Below are 24,332 nucleotides of genomic sequence, written 5' to 3'. Positions count from 1 at the left end.
GCTAGTGTCACATATACAGAGGCGAGTTAGCTTGAAGGGAACAAACCTCATCCAACTCTTCTTTTACCATGACCTTCCACTGACTTCCCAAACGCTACAGCAGTCAGTGAGTGGCATGTAAGTTTCTCATGATGAATAGCGCCAACCTGCACAACTTCATGGTTTCCATTACCTAAATGTTCGTCAAGCTTTTGTTCAAGTCTCCTCTGGCTTCCGTATTCCATCGACAAGAATTGCGGAAACATCCCATCTTGACTCATTCTCTCTTGGTGGTTCGCAGTGGCTGGTATATAGCGCTTGTTGTCGAAGAAGAATGGGAGGAAATGTCAAATTAGTAGGTGGCTGGCTAAGCCTGCTTGTACTTCAAGAGATAATCGGGTAATGGTAGGACAGATCGCTTATCAGCCAACTGTATGAAAACTTTCATCCCATGCTGTGTTTGCGTAACAGCAGTAGATGTCCCCTGAATACGTCGACTGGTGTAGCAAATGCTGAAAATGAACATTTGGTCGAGGGCCGATTAAGTGTCAGGCGATATTGGTGGAGGTTATCTCGACAGTGGTTTGTCTTTTGCGTGTTTTCTTGTGTGTCTAGATATTAGGTCAACTTATCTTGATAAAGGAGGCCGGCTTTCTACACTGAGTTAGAGGGTAGGCTCAAGATCTTATAATCATGTCTATTTGAATAGCAACACTGAATAATCGTAATTACTCATTTTTACCAGGACATACTAGGGGAATAGGAAATGATTTTACCATGAAATCTAGTCTTTTACTAGCATTAACTGCCTGACGAGTGTTCTCTTTACTTATTTACCATGCAGTAAACTAAGCAAGCTCCCGATCACTATCAACGGCAGAAAAAGACCCTCTCAGGGTGCATACGTAAAAGATAAGCATAGTGAAAATAGTCAGCCCAACAGCAACAACGATGTAAACCAAGAAGTACGGCGATAACATCTCGTTTCCCTCCCCGTCTTCCTTCGTCCACTGAAAAGAGCCCATAGAGAAGAAAGTCTGTCCAGAATTAGAGCTTAACGACCAAAGGTGCTGTCTAACTTACCGAGACAAAGGTAGCAGGAAGAAAGACCATGCCCAGCATGGCGATAGACTTCATGAGACTACCATCGAGACGTGCCATTTTCGCAACCTCGAGATTTACTCGAGATATCTCCTGGTTTATTCTTGCGTCTTTGCGACCGATACTGTTCAGTTCCTGTAACGTTTTAGTTCCAAGTCTTCACTTACATACTGAAACGTACCAGCTGCGTTGCCAAAGTCAGGCCATCCATGATGTGAGTGCATTGTCTGATGTATTCGTCGTACTCATCAACGAGGTCCTGAAGCCTTGTTTTTAGTCTACCCCCCACCTCCTGGAGAATATTCAATCTGGTCTGGCTGCTGGGGACTCTAGCTGCAACGGGAAGGCCGAAATCAGTATCATGAAGCTGATCAACATGATCGATCATCTTGCGAAGCTGGGTCTGCCAGTTCTGCAGCCCAATCCTCAGGAAACTGATGTTCTGCCACAGAAGCACAGCAGGTTCTTACTCTTCTTGTGGTTGGTGTGAATCTGCCTTTGGTTGTGAAACAGGCTTGGCAGCCTTTGAGTAAATGAGTCTCGATACCAGTCGAAAGTACGATGCTAAGCATCCCCCCTTCATCAAAGGCGCACTATCTTCAAGTATGCCGCTTTTGGAGCTCATGGAGCCTTCTTCCTCGTTCATTGCTCGGAGGTCCTGGTGGGCGAGATCGTGAATCCGCTGGACAAACTGCGTCAGACACTTCCTCACCGCACCAATGTGCCTCTCCCTCTCAAAGCCAGCAAATACTACTGGGAGAACCATTGGGTGGAAGACGCCTCCGTCGAAGTTTTCCAGTTGACCGCAGATGAGCTCAGAATCGGTAATCAGGTCTCCGTGGAACTTGCGCTTGGACAGATCACATCCATACCAAACCGCATTAGTTGTGAGACTTCCAGGAAAGAAGGTCACAGAGAGGGCCATATCTCCCTCCCAAGAAGCAGCAGTTCGGCAATTGTAGACTAGAGAGAAATTAGAAGGATGGTTCTGCGATATGACACATGGACTGACCAATGGATGGGATAGCCGCAGTGGTAGGGCTCCATGTGAATGGAATGTGAATAAAAGCACAGCTCGTATTGCGATTGATAGCTCGGACAATAGATCCATGGACCTTGAGCTTGTTTATAATGTTCTCAAATCCCTTCTGACTAAAAGGGAGCTCGTCAAGGGAGTCGGTTTTCGAGGCCATGACCAAGTTTATGCTTGAAGCTTTCGTATCATGATTCCATGGACAAACGCTCTAAAAAGTTTTCAGTATAATTCATTCGATCAAGCGGGGATCACTCACATCCAACCATTGACGGAGATCATCGTCACAGGCAAGGAACTGTCGCTTGGTTTGCAGATTCGGGTCGTTAATGGGACCGAGAGAACAGGTATCACCTGAATGAGGTGTTTCAGATGGTCTGGAGATTTTGAATGCTTCGTTGGACTGTAGCGAAAATTCCAGCAGATCCCAGTCGTGTTCTTGTAGTTCTGAACTTCTCGTGATCCATGACATATTGGCAAAGAGGTTTCGATAGATTCGTTGGAGGGTTGTTAGCTGTTTGGTGATGTTTGTGAGTCGAGTTGAGTGCTTTACAAGTTTGTTCGGGCAAGCGGCGTTTAAGGCTACACTGGAACTCAGCGCTGGCTATTCACTATACAGAGAGAGGTAACACAGTGATTCATCAGAAGGTCTGGCGTGATACAGACCATTTCGGAGTCACATTCACGAATCCCCTTGTTCCTGGCTGTTACTGAATCCCCTTGACAGTGTCCCTTTCACAGCCCCCTTTCCCTTCGTGTCACGGCACCATTGGTCTGTAAACATGTCAGCATCAAGTCCTGGGAGTGAGTGACACAGAGGGTCAGGAGACTTAACGTTGGCGCCTGACTGTGCAGTGTGTCACCAAGGAAATGATATGCTTGGGCAGCCCAGGTGCTACAGCTAGTTCTCTTCCCTCAGTTCATGCAAAACCGTGATACTTCAAGTGTCGCCTCGTCTATTGGCACGAACTGTAGACGAACATATTGTCTGGCTGCCCAAGCGAACTGGAACAATCGAATAGGGCGCTTCTACTAAGTCACTCACTACTGTAAGACTAGGAGCCGAAGTATAAATATCACAGTCAGGATCTTTTTCAGATAAACCAAAGCAGATATGTGGCATGGCCAAGCAAGATCTTTTAAAACCAAATTATCCCCGTTTTGATACTGATTCACGACTTAAAGGTCCCCACGAATATGATCCAACAGTTCTTGACTCTCGAGTACGGAAACAAGAAGAAGCTTAGAGAGAAGCTGATTGGGTACTATGGAGATGGAAACTATATGAGGTAGTCGAGGTTCGAAATTCAAATCCATGCAGTCTACTAAGCACTGCCTTTTCATACTGACTATTACTAGCGGTCTGGCAACCAATGGCAGATCATGGTTCCTCGCAAACTTGAGTCTGTTGGTAGTTTCTTGCCATAATCTCTGAATTTAATACTGATCACGAGCCTCTCAGACTGAAGTCGAAGACATCCAGGAATACATGAAACAACACTATAAGTCTACGGTCTCAAGCTGATCTGGAAAGGGGCCGGACAAGGCAGTGGTTCGCTACTGGCAATGGAAGCCATCACAGCGCATCCGAGTCAACCCATCACGGTGCCTCGACAAGTCTTACTCACAACCATAAGAAACTGCTCCATATCAATGCCAGGATTCAGTCACCATTCAGAGCATAAACTAGCTTTTAGATAGCATAGTTCTACACAATACAAACAAAGAAACAAAGCCCAAACATCTTGTACTCTACAAGATTCAAGAGCCCCAGCCACAATAATTTGACAAGCTGATAATGCTGGGAGACTCAGAGATCACTGGGCTTCCAGGCGATAGGCTAAAGAATCAGCTCGAATATGCATTGCTTCCAAATGGAATCAACCAACAGGAGCAGTTTCTTCCAATCGGCTCCCTTCACTCCATTTGCAACCAAGCAGCTGTGTTCACTGAACTTTCTAGGTACTTTGACGAGGAACAGGCTAAGCAATACACAACATATGTCTGCGACCAGAGCAAACCCGCCAGAAAGATATTTACTGTTTTAGCTCTGATCAATCGCATTGAACTGGTCCCAACTTTCCAAGACGCCGGGTTCTTTGACGAAGACTTGCCACTCACGAAGAATACTGAAAATTTGGAGTTGCGATCTCGCCGCCCAGAAGATCAACGATCCATCCCGCTAACGAGAAGTCTCCAGAATGTCAAGATGATACGCGACTTTAATGTGAAACAGTGGTGCGTACATGTCCCGTCTTTTGAAAAGGACGTCACTAGAAGCTATGAGGATTTCGTGCTTGAGTCAGATACCATCATGCCGTGGGAATCTTCTGGACAAAACATCGTCACTGGAGGGTATGGATATGTTCAAAAGGTCAAGATTCACAAAGACCACCACTCTTTCGTAAGTTGATGATGCTGAGGCACCACCCAGTACATACGACAAGCTGACATTTAGGAGGCGGAACACAAGGGGTTTGCATTAAAGACTATACTACCAGCAAAAGAACGCACTCGAGATGTTTTCAAGCAGGAGTTGATTGCTTTTCGCAAGGTCCGTCCCGGGCCGAATCTGGTTGAGCTCGTCTCCGCATTTGAGATATCGGGAAAAGATCAGTTTATGCTTTTATTTCCCTGGGCTGATGGGGGTAGCATGGACGACATGATGAATCAGTCGTCAAAGAATCTCTTCATTTCTCTGAACTTGTCGTCTCGAGACTTTGTCCAATGGATCTTATCCCAATGCCGTGGCTTGGTGGAAGCTCTCGCGGCAATTCATCAAGTCGACGTCGTTCCCAAGTCCGACGAGGGATCCTCTACCGGCCAAGCTAGAAACTTTGGGATACACCTTGATATCAAACCAACCAACATTCTCTACTTCTGCCAAGATACAGCCAGTCACGCACTTGGAGTTCTCAAAATTGCAGACTTTGGTCTCACCAAGTTTCACAGTTTATCATCTCGGACGAGAAAGAGCCGTTGTACTGCGTACAGATGCTCGCAAGAATACCGCTCCCCCGAACACGACATCGGCTATATTATATCAAGGAAAGTGGATACATGGGCACTTGGCTGTATCTTCTCTGAAGTCTTCACCTGGATGCTTTTCGAACACGAAGCACGCGAAGAATTTCGCCGAGCGAGAACGAGGGATGCCTTGTTTTCAGGAGATTGGGAGTACATCGAAAATGGCTTTGAAAACGATATTAAGGATAACTTTTTCCAGAGGCATATCAAGATAAAGACTTCTATGATACTTATTCAGCAGCCGTTACGAGGTCCTCCCAAGATTGGGTACGACAGGGAGACAGACATTGCAAGAAAGGTGGAAGCAAGATTGGATGAATCGAGTTCATCCACGGACTCCAACAAGATCAATCAAATTCAGACACCGAGGCTTAAGCCCAGTGTATCACAGGCACGTAAATCTTTCGCTGCACAATTTGGAATGTGTCTTAATAAGCTAACAGCCTCGAAGTGGATTGCAAAACTTGGACACGAAATATGTCGCAAGAACGGACCAGCATTCCTTACATGGGTCCTAGAATTCATCAAAGATGAGATGTTACACCCAGAGAGGGAGGATGGAGCTGATTGTGAGAGGATTGTGGACTATTTTGATAGGTTTGTGAACAATAGGGTATATGAAGATTGGGACATTGATTTATAGAATGCGAAGGGTACATAAAGGAAATCAGCGTAAATATCATCAAAAGTATCAAGATACATATCTAGTTGAAGTTCGCCAGTGACAATGTCAGTGATAAAATCATAAGGCTGAGGGGCTAAAAGAAGCTTTAACCCCACATAAAGGTAAACAAGAGACATAGGCAATCACTAATAATTCATCAACTTAAGCATCATGGATCCCCTTGTTTCCATCCGCGTATACCTGTTGGTAGGACTCTCGACCTTTCATCTGGCTCCACCAAGTAGATAGGTTTTTATAACCTTCTAGAAGGGTAGGCCAAACTACATCTTCTAGATAGTGCATATATGGGACATAAAATAAGTCAACCAGTGTAACAGTCTATGTATGTCAGCTGCACTGTTACAGGAGTCTAATTGGAACCATACTAACCTCGCCAGCCATGAAAGGCTGTGTGCTGAGCTTTTGGTCAAGGAGTCTCAGAACTCGTTCAAGTTTCACTTTGAGATCCTTGACGACTTGATCCTTCGGCTCTTGTTTCATGAATTGCCTGGCAAGACCTGTTAACTTCTTATCGTCGCCTCAGCAGGGCAACCCACGGTTTAAAGTAGGCTTCGAAGGCCAGTGGATTAGCAACAGCATCGAAAGAGGTCAATTCGATGGATGCAGCTTCTTCGAACTTCGCCTTTGCAACTCCACCTTCAGGGATGAGTTTATTGTCCGGTCCGCCATATCGATCTGCGAGATATCGCGCAATAGCCCGTGACTCAGTCAGAACAAGAACTGGATCATGCGAGTGGTCCTGGAGACATGGAACGGCTCCAAAGGGATTGATTTCAAGAAATTCTGGCTTCTAAGACGGTTGCAAAAGGTATCAGCGTCGCTTGGTCTCATAAGCAATATCGATACCACATACCTGCTGCTCACGCTTGATGATGTCCAACTGATGAATGTTGGTGATTTTGAGACCCAACTCAAAAATCACCAGTTGTAGTCTCTGGGGACAAGGGAACCGGCTATCTGTAAACAGCGTCAATTGAGACATTTTCGTGGCAATGAGCAATGTAGTAATGAGATGTGATCAACGGGGTTTTTCGATGGGATAAGTGCCTATAATTTGAAGATCTGTTTAATATTTAAGTAAATTATTTCACAATAGCCCACTTCAAGATGTCGTAGTATGAAAATGGGTCTGTTCGAGGCATCATCGACGCGTAGACTCCTACTCCTCATAGCTGAGGGGTTCTGCCCGCAATTTCAGGCGCTATATGTACGTACGCAATTGAATTTCGTCAAAAGTACCGCACTAAGTATCTCGAGCACACGCAAACCGATGAAGCCTAAGACAATTATCATTTTAATTATCAGGAGCTGGCTACAATACTTTCGTCGACCTCGGCTATTATCATCTTAAAACAAGACTATACCGGCGAATGACTCAATCGCTTCTCTGTATAGGCAGCGGGGTATACGACACTCAATGACTTGACCGAATTGGGTAGTTATATTCTCAAAATAGTATGAGGTTTGAAGAAATTAAAAGTGTTGCTTTAAATCGAAAATACAACTATGACTTCACTGTGGCCTGGTGGGTTTTACAATACACTTGGCCAGTTCCTGACGATAGTAAAGAGTTCTAAACCAAGTTTGGTGACATGGGTCCGAACGGTTAAACCGTCGTTCTTATACCAGACTTATAATATAACCAAATTCATCCTCTGAACCTTAGATCACAGTAAAACTATCATCCAGAAAGTGCTTCAGGACGAGCTGATGCGTCAGAGGCATCTAGCTGTAGAAGGTTGAGCCACTACCGAAGCCCCGAAGAATTTCATTTAGTTAGAAGAATGGATAGCAGGAATCAGCCTGCTGACATAGGATTAGACATAAACCTATACAAAGGAGTACTACATTTAAAAGACAGTGGAGTAGAGAACCCCAGACTTTAGTCCTAAGCGATGATGATATTTATATAAGTTTAGGAATAAACTATTCTAAAGTTAGGATACACTTAGTGGCTCTTCCACGGATGTTACTTTTCGCCTTCTTGATCCAGGTCTGCTCCTGTGACATAGCTATTACTTATTTCAAAGGTCTTTGGATCTAAACTGTCTGCATGAGCGTCAACATAAAGCAGGTTTAGAAGCGTGGGGGCGTAGACGTTAAACGATAGACGGGATGGCTATGACATGGAAAGTACAGGGACAGAGGTATAGGGAGCTCAAGCAGCCTCGTTGCAGATGGAGAGACCTCATATTGAGCAGACTCGACACAGGGGCGAAGAGGAGAGACACTGAGGGTTCCGAGAGGAAAGGGGTTGGTATCATGGAGCTCAACGAACGAATTTGGTAAAAGGAGAACGTCAAAGGAAGTAAAGTATGTTTGGAGATGGAGTCTGCCAAGAGGGACATTTGAGAAGGATTTTGACAGACCCATTCGGAGAGAATCCTGCGATGCTACCTCAGTATTGACGTCCTTGCACCGAATCATGTCGATGGAACTCCGAATATTATCGGACTTGAAGCAGCCAACCGACAATAACCACTTTTGACCGCAAGGTTCGAAAAGGGACCATTCTTTTAAAGACAATCTGCCAAGGATTGTTCGTGGCGCATTTATGAAGGAGGGTTGAAGAAAATGGCATCTCAAGATCTAGATACATCGCTTATTATAGTCGGGTTCCGAGACGCGTTATAGCCCATATGTTCACATATAGTCCGAGAGGAAAGAAAGACATGGTACCCGGTGAGGTTGGCAACAATACGAAGATCCCGTCACATTAGATAGATGTTATGTTAATTGAGACAAACAAAAAGCAAAAGGTTGGACGAGGAGGGAATTGAACCCTCGACCTTTCGCAGATGCACGAAGATGCGAAGCGAACATCATACCCCTAGACCACACGCCCTACGTTATACTAGGCGCAAAAGTTTTGGCGTTTATATACTCCCCCTCTCAGTCCGCGTTTGGTAACCTGAATCATACCCTCCAGAACATCAGCCTTAACCAGAACATGATCTTCAAATACTACCCTACAAGCCAACGAACTCTCAAATAATTGCAGATCCCTTTATTACCTAGTCAATTACTGGTTCCCTTGTCTCGGCCTCTTCCTAATTGTCTCATCGACATTTGCCAAGCTCATCACCCGACAACTTTATCCCCAACTGGTATGCAATTTGTCTCCTTTTGCCATTATTGATGCATCACACACGGAAGAAAGGATCTTTGTAAGCCCAGTGATGACCTCGCAATGACAGCCTTATTGTAATATCTCACCATTCATTGGCTCGGACGACATATCCGGAGGTTCACTATCACCCTTTCGGCCCACCATTGGAATCTTTGTCAATAACCTAAAACATATTAAAAGTAAGCATACTCAAATCAAAGGCTTCACGGCGTCTTGGAAGGATTCATCCGGAAATGGCAGAGCAACACTACTGTATACCCGTGTGCGCACTGCGCACACGAGGTTCCCCCACGCATTTGGGAGGGCTCACTGTCAACCCTCCCAGGGGTTGTGCTTCTCGTTTTCGCAGCGGCTGCCAAGCTTTAAATACCTAATGGTTCTTGCATTCTCCGGGTGTTTAGCCTGAAAAGCCGGTTCCAGGTGGACGGTTGATGAGCTGAAAGACAGGGGCATTGACAATCCCGGTGCAACCCTCTTCTCCAAAATGATAGATGGGATTGAAACTAACATCTCTTGCTTGAAGCTTATGCTTATTCTTGTCTTCGAGAATTATTCCATGAGGTCTGGGGAAGAGGATTGTGGTGAGATGAGGTGAAACAACGCTGACATATAGACAACGCTGAATGGCTGGCTATATTCACTTGCCGAGGCTGTTTACCGTGTTTATATCAGCCCAGTATTAAAGTTAGTCATGAATACATGATTCAAGTCACAGCCAGTCGGCCTACACCCTTGTCTCCATAACTCAGCATCAGTTCACTCAAATGGACGGGAAATTGCAGAACCGCCCCCCAACTCCATGGACTACCCCAAAAAACCAGAGGCTAGCTCGTATCCTAACCCCGCAAATTTCGGTCGCAGTCATGTGGTTTTTGTTTTAGATCTGGCATATGTCTAACACAAAGATAGAAAACGATCAGCGCTTTAAGCATAAGCTAACCCACCATCAGCCGGTCCGTTTAACCGCAAAGTTGGACCGAGAGCAGCACCTCGGCTCGAGAATCCGTTTGAACAGAATAGAGATTCTGGGGGGACTGTCAACCTGAGCTAGGCCGGGGTTTGGCTGCATGCGAGCGAATCGTCGGTCCCTATGTGGTCGGCCGCTGACGGGAATGTCACGTCGTGATGCAACACGGACAGCGGTCTGAAGCCAGTAAACCAAGTATTTTGCGGAGACTCCACGCTTCCCCAGACAACTCCATAATTAGCCTATATACGGAGAATTCGGTTAAGCTACCGCTAGGTTCATAGCTCTCTATCTTATCTACACGCACGCGGGGGAGAGTAGGAAAGCTCATGTATAATATGATCTACAATGCCCAATTGAAATTTTTTTGTTTCCCATCTCTCAAGCTTGGTTTCCTCTACTACTCTGGAGACGGGCCCTTGCATAATACTACTCGACAAGTCTAGAAGAGCCAATTCGCCAACATGGTCAACGTTGGTAGCGCCGCGGACCCCATCGTCACTCGCCTCGTCGAGGAGGACAAGACGCCATGGTACAGGAAGCCCAATCTGCGTCTTATGTACGTCTGGTTGTTCTTCTGCTGTATGGGTGTTGAGATGACTTCTGGTTTCGATTCGCAACTCATCAACACGCTCCAATACTCTCAGAACTTCCACCACTGTACGAATCACATGAAAATCTATGGAGAATTGGTTCAGAGCTGACGGGTTTTTATAGATCTCGGTAACGGACGACAGAATGCGGAAGGCAAGTGGGCCATCGAACCAGGTCTGCTCGGCTTTGTCAACTCTTCCTACCAGCTCGGCTCTATCTTTGCGGTCCCATTTGCGCCTTGGTTTGCTCAGCGATTCGGTCGAAGATGGTCCATTATGCTTGGTTCTCTTATCATGGTTGGCGGTGCTATCATCCAGGGATTCGCCCAGCACGGTATGAAACCTCCGATCGATCGAATATTCAATTTACTGACGAGTTCTCAGTTGCCATGTACATCATTGCCCGTATGATTCTTGGAGTTGGTATTCTCTTCTGTATTATCTCTGGTTCTGCCCTCATCGGAGAGCTGGGATATCCTAAGGAGCGTGCTGTCCTCACATCTCTGTTCAACGCATCGTACTTCATCGGTCAGATTCTCGCTTCTGCTATCGCTCTGGGCACGACTCCCATCACCAACAACTGGTCATGGCGGTTGCCCTCTCTGCTGCAGATCGTCCCCTCGCTGATCCAGATCTCCACTGTCTTCCTCCTCCCCGAGTCTCCTCGTTTCCTCGTCTCCAAAGACCGTGAAGAAGAAGCCGCTCAGGTCCTTATCAAGTACCACGCCGAAGGCGACGCCACCTCCCAGCTTGTCCAGGCTGAAATCGTTCAGATCCGAGAGACCATCAAAGCTGAGATGGAAGCCTCCAAGCAGTCCTGGTTCGAGGTGATCCGCACTGCCGGTATGCGCCGTCGATTCGTTGTCACCATCTTCATCGGTCTCTTCACTCAGCTTTCCGGCAACACTCTTCTGAGTTACTATTCCGGTGTTCTTTTCGGCATGATGGGCTTCACGGACGACTACACAAAGACTCGAATTAACCTCGCCTATGCTTGCTGGAGTCTTCTCAATGCTACCATCATTGCTTTAATCGTCACTCGCTTCAAGCGTCGACACATGTACATGCTTTCCGCTGCTCTCATGCTGTGTGCTTTCATCGGCATCACCGTATCTCTTGAGAGAATTCAAGCTGTTCCCGAGGGCCAGAAGAACAACGCTGCTGGTATTGCCGCTCTGTTTTGGTACTTCGCTTACTCGCCAACCTACGCCATCGGAAACAACGCTCTCACATACAGTAAGTCATGAATCACCATTCTCATGTCCAAACTAACAATTTGCAGCCTACCTGGTCGAACTTTGGCCTTACTCGATGCGAAGCCGTGGTATCGGTGTCCAGCAGATTTTCGGAAAGCTTGCCGGTTTCTTCTCCACCAACGTCAACTCCATTGCTCTCGATGCTATCAAGTGGCGATACCTGGCCATTTACTGTGGTTGGATTTTCTTCGAGTTCTGCATCGTCTACCTCCTCTACCCCGAGACCAGTGGCCGAACCCTCGAGGAACTTGCTTTCCGTATGTTGTCTCGCTCTCATCGCTTTAGTAGGACAGTACTAACAGATCATAGTTTTCGAGGACGAGGAACTCAAGGAGAAGACCGTGGCTGCTGTCGAGAAGCAGATCCACTTTGGAGACTCAAAGGCAGACGAACAGCAGACTCATGTGCAAACCCGCGAGGTTGTTTAAACGGTTACTATGTTGAAAGGGAGAGACGGCTTTGGTCTCGAAACTTATTAGCGCTATCAGGACGATCGTTCATGAATATCACATTAAATTGCGACTGCATATTTTGGTCAGCAACTGCTATTGACACCTTCAAAGAGCACATGTCTAAAATCAATGTGATGGCTGAAAGTGAGTCGGTATGTAGAGGTAATGGCAACTTGAGCTCCAGCAAAGGACATCAGACACAGATGGGTCTTGAGTGTCGCGGCAAGTGACAGCAGAGCATTGTATTCTGAACAGGATGAAAGTACTGGTACTACTATATCCAGTCGTGGGCAAGGTCTTCGTCCGGGACCTCAGGACGATTTCCTGAGGATATTCTCAGCTGCAAACTAACCACTTACACCCTGTACAACACAGAAAACACCAGGCAACTAGAAATATATGCACACGTATTTCGTTACCCCTTTACAACACTCATTCAAGTCCAAGAGCATCCTGGAGAAGCTTCAAAGCTCCGAACAGCTGATTGTCATGATACCTCCTCCCCACAAGCTGAAGGTTGATAGGTGCCCCTTGGAAGTTACCACTCTCCCAGAGTTCCTTCACGTGAGCGCACTCAGGTCCTAACGGCTTATAATCCGCGTCGTATTTCTCACCCTCCTCAACCTTGAGCCCCGTAGGAAATACCAAGCCGGGGCAGTCGAGATAGTTCCACAGAGCTGTATACATAAGATAGAAGTTTGTGTCGTGAGTCGTAGCCGGCCCGACGCCAGTGGGACAAAGGATAACATCAACATCCTGACGCTCCCAATCCTCTGCAAAGGAATGTCGGAAGTCGAGGCATGCTTTGCGTACGTAAGCCATTTCACCAGCAGTTAGCATTCCCTTGGGCGCAACAGGCCTCCAGATCCATTCGGTCAGAGGATAGATTGGCTCGCCTGTTGCGAGAATAGCATCATGAGTTGGAATGCCGCCGTCAGGAGAGTAGGCTTGCCTGATTTCATCCCAGCACTGTTTGACACCATAAGGCAAGAATGACTTGATCTCGATAAGTCCTGATAGCCGAGGGTCTGACAGCAGGGTACTGGCCCACGACAGGGCACGCTTGAGAGGTGGTTGAGGCTGGATGAAGCCATCGTGTGTCATGATGCCAACTTTGAGCGGGCGGCCAAGGGTGACACCCAGCTGGGTCGACAAACCAGCCCAAGTCGTGGGGACCAAAGTCAGATCTCTGATATACGGCTTGGCATCAAGCTGAACACGCATGAAGAGATCCATGTCGCGTGCTGATCGACACATGGGACCGGCGTTGGCCAAGATAGTAAGTTCAGCTACCATAGGCACATGTACCATGTCTCTCGTTGACAGGATGCCACTTGTTGGCTTGTATCCATAGATACCGCTGAACGCTGCAGGGATTCTGATGCTGCCTCCAATGTCGGTTCCAATGCCGAGAATCGAGCCTTTCATAGCAATCAAGGCTCCTTCACCACCACTGGAACCTCCAGGTGTCAAAGTGGTGTTGTACGGGTTCAAGGCGCGGCCCCAAGGCGAGTCACTTTCGCCATGCATCAGAGCTTGGGGTTGGTTTGTCTTACAGTAAAAGACAGCGCCGGCCTTGCGAAGGACCGCTGGAAGCGGAGAGTCATGCTGGTCGTACTCGGCTGTAGCCAGAATGCCCAATGACGAGAACGTGCCAGCTAAGGGAACATGATCCTTGACACTGACGGGGACACCATGGAGTGGACCTATCGTGGTGCCATGCTCTGCTAGATACTCATCCAGTTTCGTAGCCTGCTGGATAGCCTCATCATAATACCACTGCGTAAGACAGGAGGTAAGCTGGTGTGCGATAATTGCACGCTTGCAAAAGGCTCTCGCAACAGCCACAGAAGTATACTTGCGTCTGGCGATAGCCTCAGCAAGGCCAGTTGCATCATAGCCTTCAGTGATGGCTACTTCCTCGTCTGTGAGTAGACCACAGGCAGCAGGGATCTTGCTGACATCGAGAGGAGTGTCTTTGAAGAATTCGGGACCCAGACAGAACTCTGCGGGCACTTTGTCGGCGAGTGCTTTGAGAACAGCAGCACGCTTGGCCTCGTACTCTGGCGTGCCTTTTGGCACGGGTACAGGGTTATTGACATACATGACGATTAATCAGGCAGAAAATTGGAGCGTTGAAGTGATAGTATAAGGATCGGTGGAATATGGATAGAGAACTGGTGAGTAACAGGTCTCTCTTTATAGTCGTATGCGGTCCCATCCGCACCCCGGAAGGCTCTCTACAGCTTGAACGGAAGCCATCATATCCTGTGACACTGTCCATCAGCCATCAGGAAATACTGGTGATTGGAGAATTGAGATACAGGCCGTGAGTAATCCAATCAAACGTATTTGCGACCTGTTGGCGATAGTGCAAGTAGGAGATTGCGGAGTGAACCATTGCCGAGGCTTCTGAGACCTTTTAACATGGACGTAACCACCATCTCAAGTCGCCTAGACATCTATCTACTGAGCCAATCATATGCTTTTGCGATAATGCATGAACTAAAATAGCGTGAGCGAGTGAAGCGTATCATTCTAAAGCTCCATGCTTCACTAGCGGGCTTCCCCGCAAACTTGCTTGGGGAAGTGTACGCACCATGATAGCTTATCTTGAGCTGAGGCACTTCACCCTTGAGTCTGGGCCTTGTCGAACATTTGACTGGATGATCAAGTGATAGAAAGCACTGTGTCCATCTTATACAGGAAGAGCAAGCCATTGACCCTCTCTCTCTTACAAACACGCACACGACTTCAGATAATCCCTGGCATATCTCACGACAATCCAATACAGCATCGTAGCACGCCTTAATTCAGCCAATTGGCCCAGACAGGCAATTCAACATGGCCACAAGTCTCCAACGGCCCAAGTTGCGTGCCAAGACGGGCTGTCTTCCATGCCGACGACAGCGCATCAAGTGCGATGAGCGAACTCCCGTCTGCCGAGCGTGTTATGCCTCACGTGTCCCGCGCGATTGCCAGTGGCCTGTGGACAAAGACCTTGTCGACCGCCGCTTCCGATCATGCAAGCTTCGCGAGGTGTCGAAGTCGAAAGTGGCCAAGGGTCATCGTCATCATCAATCGGTCCCCTCGGCCTTTTTGGCGATATCACCATCGCCGCAGCTTCTGCTGGCCGACTATGTCATGGCTCGTAAACGGGAACGAGGTGACATCGAATGGACACTGTTCCGCGAGTTCGGCCGTCGGGGAACCTCACTTCTTTTACTACCACATTGCAGTTCTGTCTTCTATAAGGCATGGCATGGTGCTATACGGGGCATCATGGTATCGCGCAAGAGTCTGTCCCCTGCTCTCATGGCGTGTGCCACATCCTTCGTTTCCGTCAGAGGAGGGCCACCGGGCATGTGCCATATTTCTCATCAATACTATACCGACTCCCTGGCCAGTCTAGCAGGCTCACTCTGTCAAGACTCGCCAGAGAAGGACGATGATGTACTTGTCACCATTGTGCTTCTGTACGCATTCAACATCATATCCGGCTCCTCCTCGTGGGACGATCAACCTCAACACGTCAGTGCTGCCATCAAGATCATCATTTCCCGAGTGCTAAACGCAACAAGCGCTGATCTTTCGGCTTTTCTCCGTCTGGCACTTGAGAGTGTCCTGTACCAAGTTTTCCTGTTGAACAACGGTCTTTGGTCCAGCGCGACTAGCTACATATCCCTCCAGCCGCTGAACTCGGAGTTTTGGGCTCGCTCTGAGAGGCTCTTAAAACATCCTGACAATATGGACTTTGCCCTGTTGAGCCTCAATAGCCCCGTTCTTGGTATGCCATTGGCCGTGATGCGACTCGCCACGTTTCTCGGCCAGCTTTGCCTCGGAAGAGAATCAGCAAACATTGAACATCTAGTAAATCTGCAGACCGAGGTCAGAGCCTGGGAAGCCTTTGCCCTGCAGGCTGTTGAACAGACCAATGCATCCTATACGCTAAACAGAGACGCCAACTGCTTATACGCCATGATCGCTTCTATTCTCATGCAGCATCTCATTGCCTTTGGCCCAAACGCGGGACTGCCCAAGGTGTCTCCCACAGACAGTTGGCAAGCTTGTGTGGCGCTCCATATTCTGTCCAGACGTGCTGGTGATCATCGCTGGTCCGAGTGTTTCATCGGAACCTGGCCTGTATACGCTCTTGGGTTCTTGCTAACTGAACGTGAGGACAGAGATATTGTGCGCCGCGACATGCAAAGCCGGCGGGAGCTCACAGGCTTCTGGATAGTCAAGCGCTTCCAAGAAGACTTGGAGAGGTCTTGGGCTGGACTTGAGCCAGACTCACCATCGGCATCCGTCAACTACAATATCCCAGACACACGTATTTCTGCTGCCTTTCAGCCTCCCATCCCTATTATAGCGTTATGAGGTAAAGGCGCAATGAAGGGTGGCCTGAGAACGAAGTGAAAGGGATAAGTTCCGGCTACAAATCCTTTTGTAGAAAGCTCGCTTATTTATCTAGATTTATATAAGCCTTGACTAAGTTTAAGAGGGTTTAGAAAAGAATATATAAGAAAGGTAAAAGTTTAAAAAAAAAAAAAAAAAAGAAACAGTGTGAAATGATTCGCGGACCATCCTAAGTTCACTCCATGGTACGTTGGACCACACCTCAAAGTCCGCTGGCTTCGGAAGATTCATGCGAACGTAAACGTCAGACACGACCGGGTCATTGTCTATACTATAACGACGTAGGGATTCGCATGTGCCCCGCTGCGGAATCTCACTGCCAAGTTCATGACACTCGGAAGAAGCGACCAGATTCCAGCCGTAGGGTGTCGCCTCAGCCTCATCCCCCCGATCATCGTACCAGTCATCCCAGAAATCCAGGGGTTCGTTGCCGTAGGCGTACTCTCCCTTGTTCTCGAAACGCCAGGTCTCGGTTGCGTGGCCAGCTGTGCCAGATACTTGCCAGTACCAAAGATCGCCCTGGGCATCTCGTCCCCAGTCCCACCGTGGAGTTTTCGATTCTGAGAAGATATTCGTCTTCTTCTCTGTCGTAGAAAGGCTGCATGTCAATATTGAAATCGGAGTCTTCGTCTTCATCGGGGACTTCTGGTCCTTCTGGCAGTTCTCTTTCAGTAGCGAACTTCTTGAGCTTTCCATCTCCATCTCTCCAGAGGCCCATTTCTGAGTCCCACGTACGCTGGCCTTAGGCAGTCCAGGAGTCATCATTGGGCGGCTCTCGTTTCTCAAAAAGATCGTCGACCTCTTCATCTGTGACAGGGTCGTAGAAACTTTTATTCAAATCAACCCATAAGCCCATCTCGAAATGGTAGATCCTTCGAGGCCCAATACCATGCGCGATCCCATGTTCGTCTCTTCTTTCTAATTTAGCAGAACCCAACGCTTCGACATCCTTTGAATCATATCCTCTCTCCTTCCAAAGATTGTCTTGCGTAGCAGATATGAATACGATAGAAGAGAATGGGCGTGGTTGCGATAGCTAGTCGACGGCAGGTGAGTCTTAGTGACTTGATATCTTGTCTTGCCAAGACAAGATCATCAAGTGAGAAGACCTCGGCGAGAAGCTCGCCAGGCAGGGTAATAAGACTCATGTGGGAGGCAAGAAAACTTCTAAATTTTATCCTAAGTGCTAAAAAAAGACTTAGGTAGAATTAGTATATCTTAGCAGGGTTTTCAGACCAGCTAATCCTAATACCTTAGTTAAATATCAGGAGTTTTCTTGCTCCCTAGGGGCTGCCTCGCAAAGAAGAGAAGGGTGGGGTCATGGACTTTGGGCTCATGTTCTAGTCGGGGCAGCAGGCACGTGTATGTCGGTATCATGAATCCAATGGTGGCACAGGAAGGCTTGCCAGGCCCTGGGTTGAGGAAACTTACACAATTCATCATGAAATTCATCAACTAAACAAATGCTCAAAGACGACGATAGTATTGTAATGCCAAAATTCCTGTAGTACTATATCTGCACTGAAGATTTCTAGCCGTTTCTGCCCAGCCTGGACTAGTTTTGGACCTCAAATACGAATTAATGAGACACGTTAAGTCTGCATATTAGTAAGTTCTGGCCAACCCAAGCTCGTAGGAGGCAGTGTGTTTAAAACTTTAACTGTAATATATCCCTTGAAATATCATAAGCTTTTATCATGACTCCATGAGTGCAGTGAAGCTGGTGAGGTGAGTCTTGGTTTTTCAAATCTCAATACTGAAAGACTTCTTTACCAAGATGGATGTTTTATAAGTTATAATAAGCTTCTAGAATTAAATGGTAAATACTCAGGTCTTGAAGTATTATGCCGAGCTTATGATCTTTAGCTTCTCTGGCCAAGATAAGTCTAGGGTGAGTCGACGTGTTTATACACGCGGTTGACTACGTCACCCATTGCACAATATGACTGTCACACAACAGTTCATGAGACTGATAAGTATTTTCCCGAAATCTAGGCATCAGTAAAAGGGTAATAGAACATGGAAAGATGAAATTCAACTTGGCATGGTAAACAGAGGAAAAATACTCACACCTCACACGCGACGTAAATGTGGCGTTGAAGATGCCAAGACTTTTATTTGCACAGCCACATGAAGAGACGCCACACGCCACACGTCAGTCAATTCTCGAGGAGGCAATAAAACTCAAAAGAACTATCTCAAGTGATAGAAAGACTTTGGTAGAATTAATATTTACATTACCTAGACCTACTAAAGGTTGAATGGGCCTTGGAATAGGCATTTTTAGTAAGCTGCCTCAAGGTCAGAACCTTTCTCTATACCATAGGACTTAAGACTTTATTAAGAGCAGGGTAAAAAAAAATAAATTGGTCAAAGATCAGACTAAGCTCATTATGAGCTACCCTAAGATATCTTAAGTTATTTTGTCACCTAGGAATTGTAGGGGTCCTAAGTTTTCTTGCCCTGCCGTCTGTTGAGAGTGGCGCAGTAGGTATGACGCTAGCACACGCTGGGCATCATCAGGTCGCCGCCTCCAGGCCTGAAAGACGCTTGGCAGCCGCGCAACCTTAACCATCCGGTCAGAGGCAGCCAAGAAAGAGCGAACCAAAGCCCGAGCGCCATAACTTATAAATGACGAAGCCTTTGGCTGGAAGGTTTCCCTTTTCAACCCCCTCTTATTCTGCTTCTGTTATATAAAAAAATGAAAATGCGCCCTTCGATTGAATCGTCGCTGGGCGATCAGGGCCTTGCAACTGAGCAACGAAGCCTGCTAGACCTTATCGACAAGCTCCAATTCGCACAACTCGATGATGTCAAACTGCCCCAAATCGTTGTCGTCGGCGATCAGTCCGCTGGTAAGAGCTCGGTTCTCGAGGCTCTCACCGGCACACCATTTCCTCGCGATGCCGGCGCCTGCACACGGTTTGCGACAGAGATTCGCATGCGACGAGCGAAGGAGACAAAACTAAAGGTTTCCATCATCCCCGACAAGACACGACCCTACAATGATCAAGCTCGCCTGCTGCAATGGGGCGGTGATGTCACCGGTGACACACCCTTTGATGCGATGATGCGTGATGCTACAGAGTTGATCGCTCCCAAGAGCATTCCTGGTCGCTTCGCCGCTCGCGATATTCTCGTCGTCGAGAAGGAGGGCCCCGACATGCCACTTTTGACTCTGGTCGATCTTCCCGGTCTTGTTCGTGTCGCCAACCGCGATCAATCCGAGTCTGACATCCAAACCATCGAAGCCCTCTCCGATCGATACATGAAGAGCTCTCGAACTATTATTCTTGCTGTTATCGGCGGAAACAACGATTATGTTCAGGCTCCTATCCTCAAGAAGGCCCGCCACTTTGATCCCAAGGGATCACGCACAATCGGTGTCCTCACCAAGCCCGATATGACCGAGCGTATCGGCCTTGAAGACAAGTTCATCGAACTTGTTACCAACAAGGACCAAGAGAACAACTTCAAGCTCGGCTGGTATGTCCTGCTCAACCCTGGACCAGGCGAGCAATGGCAGACTCCCGAGGACCGCGCCAACCGAGAAGCCGAGTTCTTCTCTCGTGGAAAATGGGCAACCCTCCCACCAGAGATGTGGGGTATCGGTGCTCTTCGCGCCAAACTGAGTACCCAGCTTCAGCGCCATATCGGCAAGCATGTCAAGACTCTTCGCCGCCAGATCCAGCAAGCTTTGGAAGGCTGCGAGAGCCAGCTCAAGGCCATGGGTGTTGGCAAAGACACCCCAGAGGAGATGCGTTTCCAGATGGGCGAGCTCTTCACAGCATCCAACAACCTTGTCACTCCTGCGGTGAACGGTAACTACAAGAACCCGTTCGGTGAGCGATTCTTTGCTAGACAGTCAAGCCCCAAGGGTACCCCATCACAGAAGCTCCGAGCTCGCATTCGTGACGAGAGTGAGCGCTTCGCTCGAAGGTTCCGACAGCATGGTCGTAAGGTTACGTTCCAGAAGACCCAGCCTCCTGTCGCAAATGGTGTCAATGGTACGAATGGCGCTGCCGAAAGCAATGGCCTTCCCACTCCAGGCACCGTTGGAGACCGCTCAAAGAAGGACTTTGCCGAGTTTGAAGTTGAGCCTCTTCTCCGACAGATCCGGGGTAACGAACTTCCTCTCGACTCTAACCCTCGAGCCCCTTATATCCTCTTCCAGGACTACTCCAGAAACTGGCCTGTGCTTGCACAAGAATACAAGGACAACGTCGGTGTTATCTGCAACGAGTTTCTTGCGGATGTTATTGATCACGTCTGGCCCATGCGCATGCGCGACCCTCTTCGCATGCACTTCCTCGAGCTCAGAATGAAGGATCTTGTCGAAAGCGCCGACACCGAGCTTGGACGTCTCACCGACGATATGGAACTCGAGATCCAGCCTTTCGACCCCGAGTATGAGGAGCGTCTTCGAAAGTGGCGTGCCGAAGCTACTGAGAACGGCGGAACCTACACAGAGGCCGAAGAGGTCTTGGAGAAAATGCTTATTTACTACGACCTTACTGCACGCATCTTTACACGTAATGTCATCACTCAGGTCGTCGAGCGACATCTTCTGCTTGGCATGCTGCGACTGTTTAATCCTATTGAGATTCTTCGCATGCCTGATACCACCATTGAGGCTATTGCTGCCGAGAACAAGGAAACCCGTGAGCGCCGCAAGGCTCTCCAACTCCAGAAGAAGGCCATTGAAGAAGCTAGAAACATTTGCGCCAGCCTTGCTATGCGAAGTGAATTACGAGCCTACGAGGATGACGACGACGATGCAGAAACGGATGACGAAGAGCAGACGCCTCGAGAGGTAAGCCGTCGTCAGGTTGGAGCGCCTCAAAATGGTGTACCTCAGAACGGTGCACCTCAAGGCGGTCTTCTCCAGGCACAACCGGCCCCTCAATCAAGCCGTAACGACTCCACCCGACGAAACCGCGATAGTCGGGACGAGCGTACTGAACGCGAGGAACAGCGAGCAAGCCGACCTCCCGTCCCGACTCAAGATTCCTACCAGAGCGGCCCTTACCAGGCCAACCGTGACTGGGAGCCAGTTTATCATCCTCAGCAACAGGCATCTGCACCAGGCCATGCTCCCCCACCGCCTCCTCCTCGTCCCTCAAAGGTAGGCCTTGGAGAGACCGAGTCTTACTATGACAATGCCCGTCGCCAGGACTCCTACACTGAGAGTCCCGGCCGAGGCGACGGTCGCCGAGAAGGCGCGCGGCATAGACTTGTGAACGCTATGCGAATGGGAAATTAAAGACTTTACTACTAGAAGAGATGAAATAGATGATGCGCGGCGTTGGGAAGGGGCTCGTGATATCCTTATGTAACGATGCGTTTATGGTTGGGTTATTGTCAATGGGTTTCGATAGATAGAATACCAAGAATGATTTATTTATACCCTAACCTCCATGACCCTAAACTTATGGTGTTCAACATAAATTGTGTAAAGATTCCCTAAGCCTGTACTCGATTCACTTAGCTAAAATAAGTTATATAAATCTGTATATTATTAGATATTTATACTCAATTAGCATTTTTATTATTATCACAGTCTTATAATAGCTAGTAAGTATTTTAGCTATTACAAGACTCTAATAGAGATATAGGCACGCATATAATAGTCCTTGAGCATCCGGATAGAATCACTTCCGACACACATCACCCACTCGAGACGATAGAACCGCGACGATGCTTGCCCGTAGAGGACGACCAATAGTCTCACGACCAAGAAGTGCTTTGTCCTGTGCCGCTTCACTTCTTTACCAAGTTCGCTGTTATGATGTTCCTGTGCGAAAGGGTGCTCGACCGTTATTAAAGACTCGGGTGGACATGGCAATGTGTGTGCTTGCTCCCCCTCGATATCATCGATAGTGATGGTGGGAACGACAACGTCCATGTGTGTTTACTGGCTTGGCGGCCTAATCTCGACCGTCCTCGTTTGCAGTTTTCCTTCCAATGGCCTGTCCCAATCGCACCGTTCCAAGGTGGACGTCGGATCGGGACGGCACAGCTGACGCGAAGTCATCTCGAAACAGCGAGGACGACGAGGTCAGCCTGTCGGTTTGGTCGTTGGCGGTCAGCGTCATGATGGACACCAAATGTCAACAAAATCTATTCCTTGTTACGTTTTGGCGTGCGACTGACATGTGCCGGATGAGATGTGCCGTCTGCAAGTGATGTTATTTGTGTAGGGGTACTGACGGGCTTGTTGTCTTGTCTCATGGTCGATTCAATATGCCTGCGCCTTTCCATTGTTCCAACATATACGTCTCCGTAGAGCTTGTAGCTGCCGAACCTTGGCTCGTGGACAGTAGGATGTATACCTGACTCTCATGTTGATCCATCGAGACCTTTGAAGGAGGCGTACACTTGCAAAGCACCTTCAATACTTTGCACCAACCCAAAGAAGATTGTCAACACAAGGACGAGGACGGCTACCCAGAATGTGTACCTGTTGGTGAGACCGGTATTAGCGGATGACAATGTGCGTTGGGAAGATTTGCTATCGAGGAGCGGTACCATTGGACGCCGTTCCGCCTATCATGCCACCATTGCGATAGCGATTTCGGCTGTGCTTCGTCAAAGACCTGCTTTAACACGACAAGACGATCATTCCAAAATCTAAACCTTTCAGTTTGCCGATGGTCCGTCTTTAGTTGTCCACACTGGATGGCTCGTTTGTCAAGGCCCGCGTCGGACAGCTTGGAGAACCACTTCCTTGTCTCCACGTCTGAGGATGGGAAGAGGAGTGCTAATGTCTGCAACGTCTCTTCCGCGAGACCTTTGGGTAGTAGGGAGTCGGCGCTGGCACGATAAGTTAGCGGACTCACACATTGAGTGGTCGTGAAGAATTGTGAACCTCTGCTGTTGGACATATAGGAACGAAGCATGATGAAAGACGTGCACACGTCGATCGTCATCGGTCAATCGGAGATGGTCCACCAAGTTATCAGTCCAAACGATATCCAGCCCTGCGATACGGCACAGGTTTCGCGCAGTGAATATCTTCTCCATCTTAACATTCTCCTTGGCCAGCTGGGCAGCTCCAGGATCAAAGTAGGTTGACACAAAGCTCTCCAGGGACCCATGACTCCAACGGAGATGGCTTCTGCCAGAGAAGCCGTACGCGAAGCTGCAGAAGCTTATCATCAAAAGCAGACTGGCGGCCAAGTCTATCGAGTTGTCGAGCATCTCGTCTTCGTTGTCGTGAAGCGCTGTGAGTTTCTCTCGCAGCTCCTCCTTGATGTCATGGCGCAGCATCCCGCTCTTGAGTTTGCGAATGCAGTCGACCACATCACGGTGCGATCGCAGAGCCACGTATCGCCCTCCGTTGTGGAGAGCCCTGGCGCATTCTTTGTTGTAGTATGTCCAAAAGGATTGCAGGTCAAAGTCCACGCTGTTGAGGCGCGGATCCTGGTACCGGGAGGCCCAGCACTCGCTGGCTATCGTTGTTTTGGTAAGTTGCGGCAGCGGAAGATCCAGCAGGCTCGAATCGAGCTCCGTCTTGTCTGCCATGATCGCAGTTTCAGTCGTCTTCGGGTCTGTTTGGTTCACACGAAAGATTAGGCTCCAGCGACGCTGACGGACGATAAGGCGGGTGAGGTAGCCAGCCCTGTTCGGATGCATGAGACTGCGTCTGTCATTGGCGGATGCTCCGCCTCATCAGCGCGACGAGCCTCTG

At 48.3% G+C, this 24,332-nt stretch overlaps 9 protein-coding genes and 1 non-coding gene across 10 annotated transcripts; 4 read left to right on the top strand and 6 right to left on the bottom strand.

The window, feature by feature from the left end:
* Positions 1 to 827: 827 nt before the first annotated feature.
* On the bottom strand, positions 828 to 2,585 carry FOBCDRAFT_238580 (uncharacterized protein; the record flags this gene model as incomplete). The annotated part of the gene is made up of 6 exons (XM_059610222.1): positions 828 to 1,016; positions 1,063 to 1,215; positions 1,262 to 1,522; positions 1,628 to 2,043; positions 2,153 to 2,324; positions 2,373 to 2,585. 6 exons carry the CDS (start codon positions 2,583 to 2,585, stop codon positions 828 to 830), a joined length of 1,404 nt encoding a protein of 467 aa, XP_059464612.1.
* A 1,326-nt stretch (positions 2,586 to 3,911) lies between these two features.
* Positions 3,912 to 5,783, top strand: FOBCDRAFT_131878 (kinase-like domain-containing protein; the record flags this gene model as incomplete). Its single annotated transcript, XM_059607889.1, has 3 exons — positions 3,912 to 4,517; positions 4,575 to 5,272; positions 5,435 to 5,783. 3 exons carry the CDS (start codon positions 3,912 to 3,914, stop codon positions 5,781 to 5,783), a joined length of 1,653 nt encoding a protein of 550 aa, XP_059467044.1.
* A 183-nt stretch (positions 5,784 to 5,966) lies between these two features.
* FOBCDRAFT_179929 (thioredoxin-like protein) lies at positions 5,967 to 6,873 on the bottom strand (the record flags this gene model as incomplete). The annotated part of the gene is made up of 4 exons (XM_059608562.1): positions 6,679 to 6,873; positions 6,362 to 6,615; positions 6,195 to 6,312; positions 5,967 to 6,032 (listed from the first exon to the last, which is right to left on the bottom strand). The coding sequence occupies exons 1-4, from the start codon at positions 6,805 to 6,807 to the stop codon at positions 5,967 to 5,969; spliced, it is 567 nt and encodes a 188-aa protein (XP_059467043.1). The 5' UTR covers positions 6,808 to 6,873.
* Positions 6,874 to 8,586: 1,713 nt separating this feature from the next.
* Positions 8,587 to 8,670, bottom strand: FOBCDRAFT_t88. Its single transcript has one exon. It is a non-coding gene; the product is annotated as a tRNA-Ala (tRNA).
* Positions 8,671 to 10,386: 1,716 nt separating this feature from the next.
* FOBCDRAFT_249314 (general substrate transporter) lies at positions 10,387 to 12,317 on the top strand (the record flags this gene model as incomplete). The annotated part of the gene is made up of 5 exons (XM_031180136.3): positions 10,387 to 10,582; positions 10,640 to 10,849; positions 10,900 to 11,751; positions 11,798 to 12,028; positions 12,081 to 12,317. The coding sequence occupies 5 exons, from the start codon at positions 10,387 to 10,389 to the stop codon at positions 12,197 to 12,199; spliced, it is 1,608 nt and encodes a 535-aa protein (XP_031046023.2). The 3' UTR covers positions 12,200 to 12,317.
* Positions 12,318 to 12,607: 290 nt separating this feature from the next.
* Positions 12,608 to 14,329, bottom strand: FOBCDRAFT_317779 (amidase signature domain-containing protein; the record flags this gene model as incomplete). The annotated part of the gene is made up of 1 exon (XM_031180137.3): positions 12,608 to 14,329. The coding sequence occupies one exon, from the start codon at positions 14,327 to 14,329 to the stop codon at positions 12,656 to 12,658; it is 1,674 nt and encodes a 557-aa protein (XP_031046024.2). The 3' UTR covers positions 12,608 to 12,655.
* A 738-nt stretch (positions 14,330 to 15,067) lies between these two features.
* On the top strand, positions 15,068 to 16,603 carry FOBCDRAFT_133017 (uncharacterized protein; the record flags this gene model as incomplete). Its single annotated transcript, XM_031180138.2, has 1 exon — positions 15,068 to 16,603. One exon carries the CDS (start codon positions 15,068 to 15,070, stop codon positions 16,601 to 16,603), a length of 1,536 nt encoding a protein of 511 aa, XP_031046025.2.
* Positions 16,604 to 16,699: 96 nt separating this feature from the next.
* On the bottom strand, positions 16,700 to 17,790 carry FOBCDRAFT_238574 (uncharacterized protein; the record flags this gene model as incomplete). The annotated part of the gene is made up of 5 exons (XM_059610221.1): positions 16,700 to 16,714; positions 16,787 to 17,110; positions 17,187 to 17,378; positions 17,442 to 17,449; positions 17,649 to 17,790. 5 exons carry the CDS (start codon positions 17,788 to 17,790, stop codon positions 16,700 to 16,702), a joined length of 681 nt encoding a protein of 226 aa, XP_059464611.1.
* Positions 17,791 to 19,103: 1,313 nt separating this feature from the next.
* On the top strand, positions 19,104 to 22,048 carry FOBCDRAFT_219744 (P-loop containing nucleoside triphosphate hydrolase protein). Its single transcript, XM_031180140.3, has one exon. It carries the CDS (start codon positions 19,344 to 19,346, stop codon positions 21,903 to 21,905), a length of 2,562 nt encoding a protein of 853 aa, XP_031046027.3. The 5' UTR covers positions 19,104 to 19,343; the 3' UTR covers positions 21,906 to 22,048.
* A 716-nt stretch (positions 22,049 to 22,764) lies between these two features.
* FOBCDRAFT_291101 (uncharacterized protein) lies at positions 22,765 to 24,277 on the bottom strand (the record flags this gene model as incomplete). Its single annotated transcript, XM_059611779.1, has 2 exons — positions 22,765 to 23,381; positions 23,482 to 24,277. 2 exons carry the CDS (start codon positions 24,275 to 24,277, stop codon positions 23,086 to 23,088), a joined length of 1,092 nt encoding a protein of 363 aa, XP_059464610.1. The 3' UTR covers positions 22,765 to 23,085.
* Positions 24,278 to 24,332: the final 55 nt, after the last annotated feature.

The sequence above is a fragment of the Fusarium oxysporum genome, chromosome IV, assembly GCF_013085055.1.
Source record: "Fusarium oxysporum Fo47 chromosome IV, complete sequence".
NCBI lineage: Eukaryota > Fungi > Ascomycota > Sordariomycetes > Hypocreales > Nectriaceae > Fusarium > Fusarium oxysporum.
This window is presented reverse-complemented; position numbering and strand designations above follow the sequence as displayed.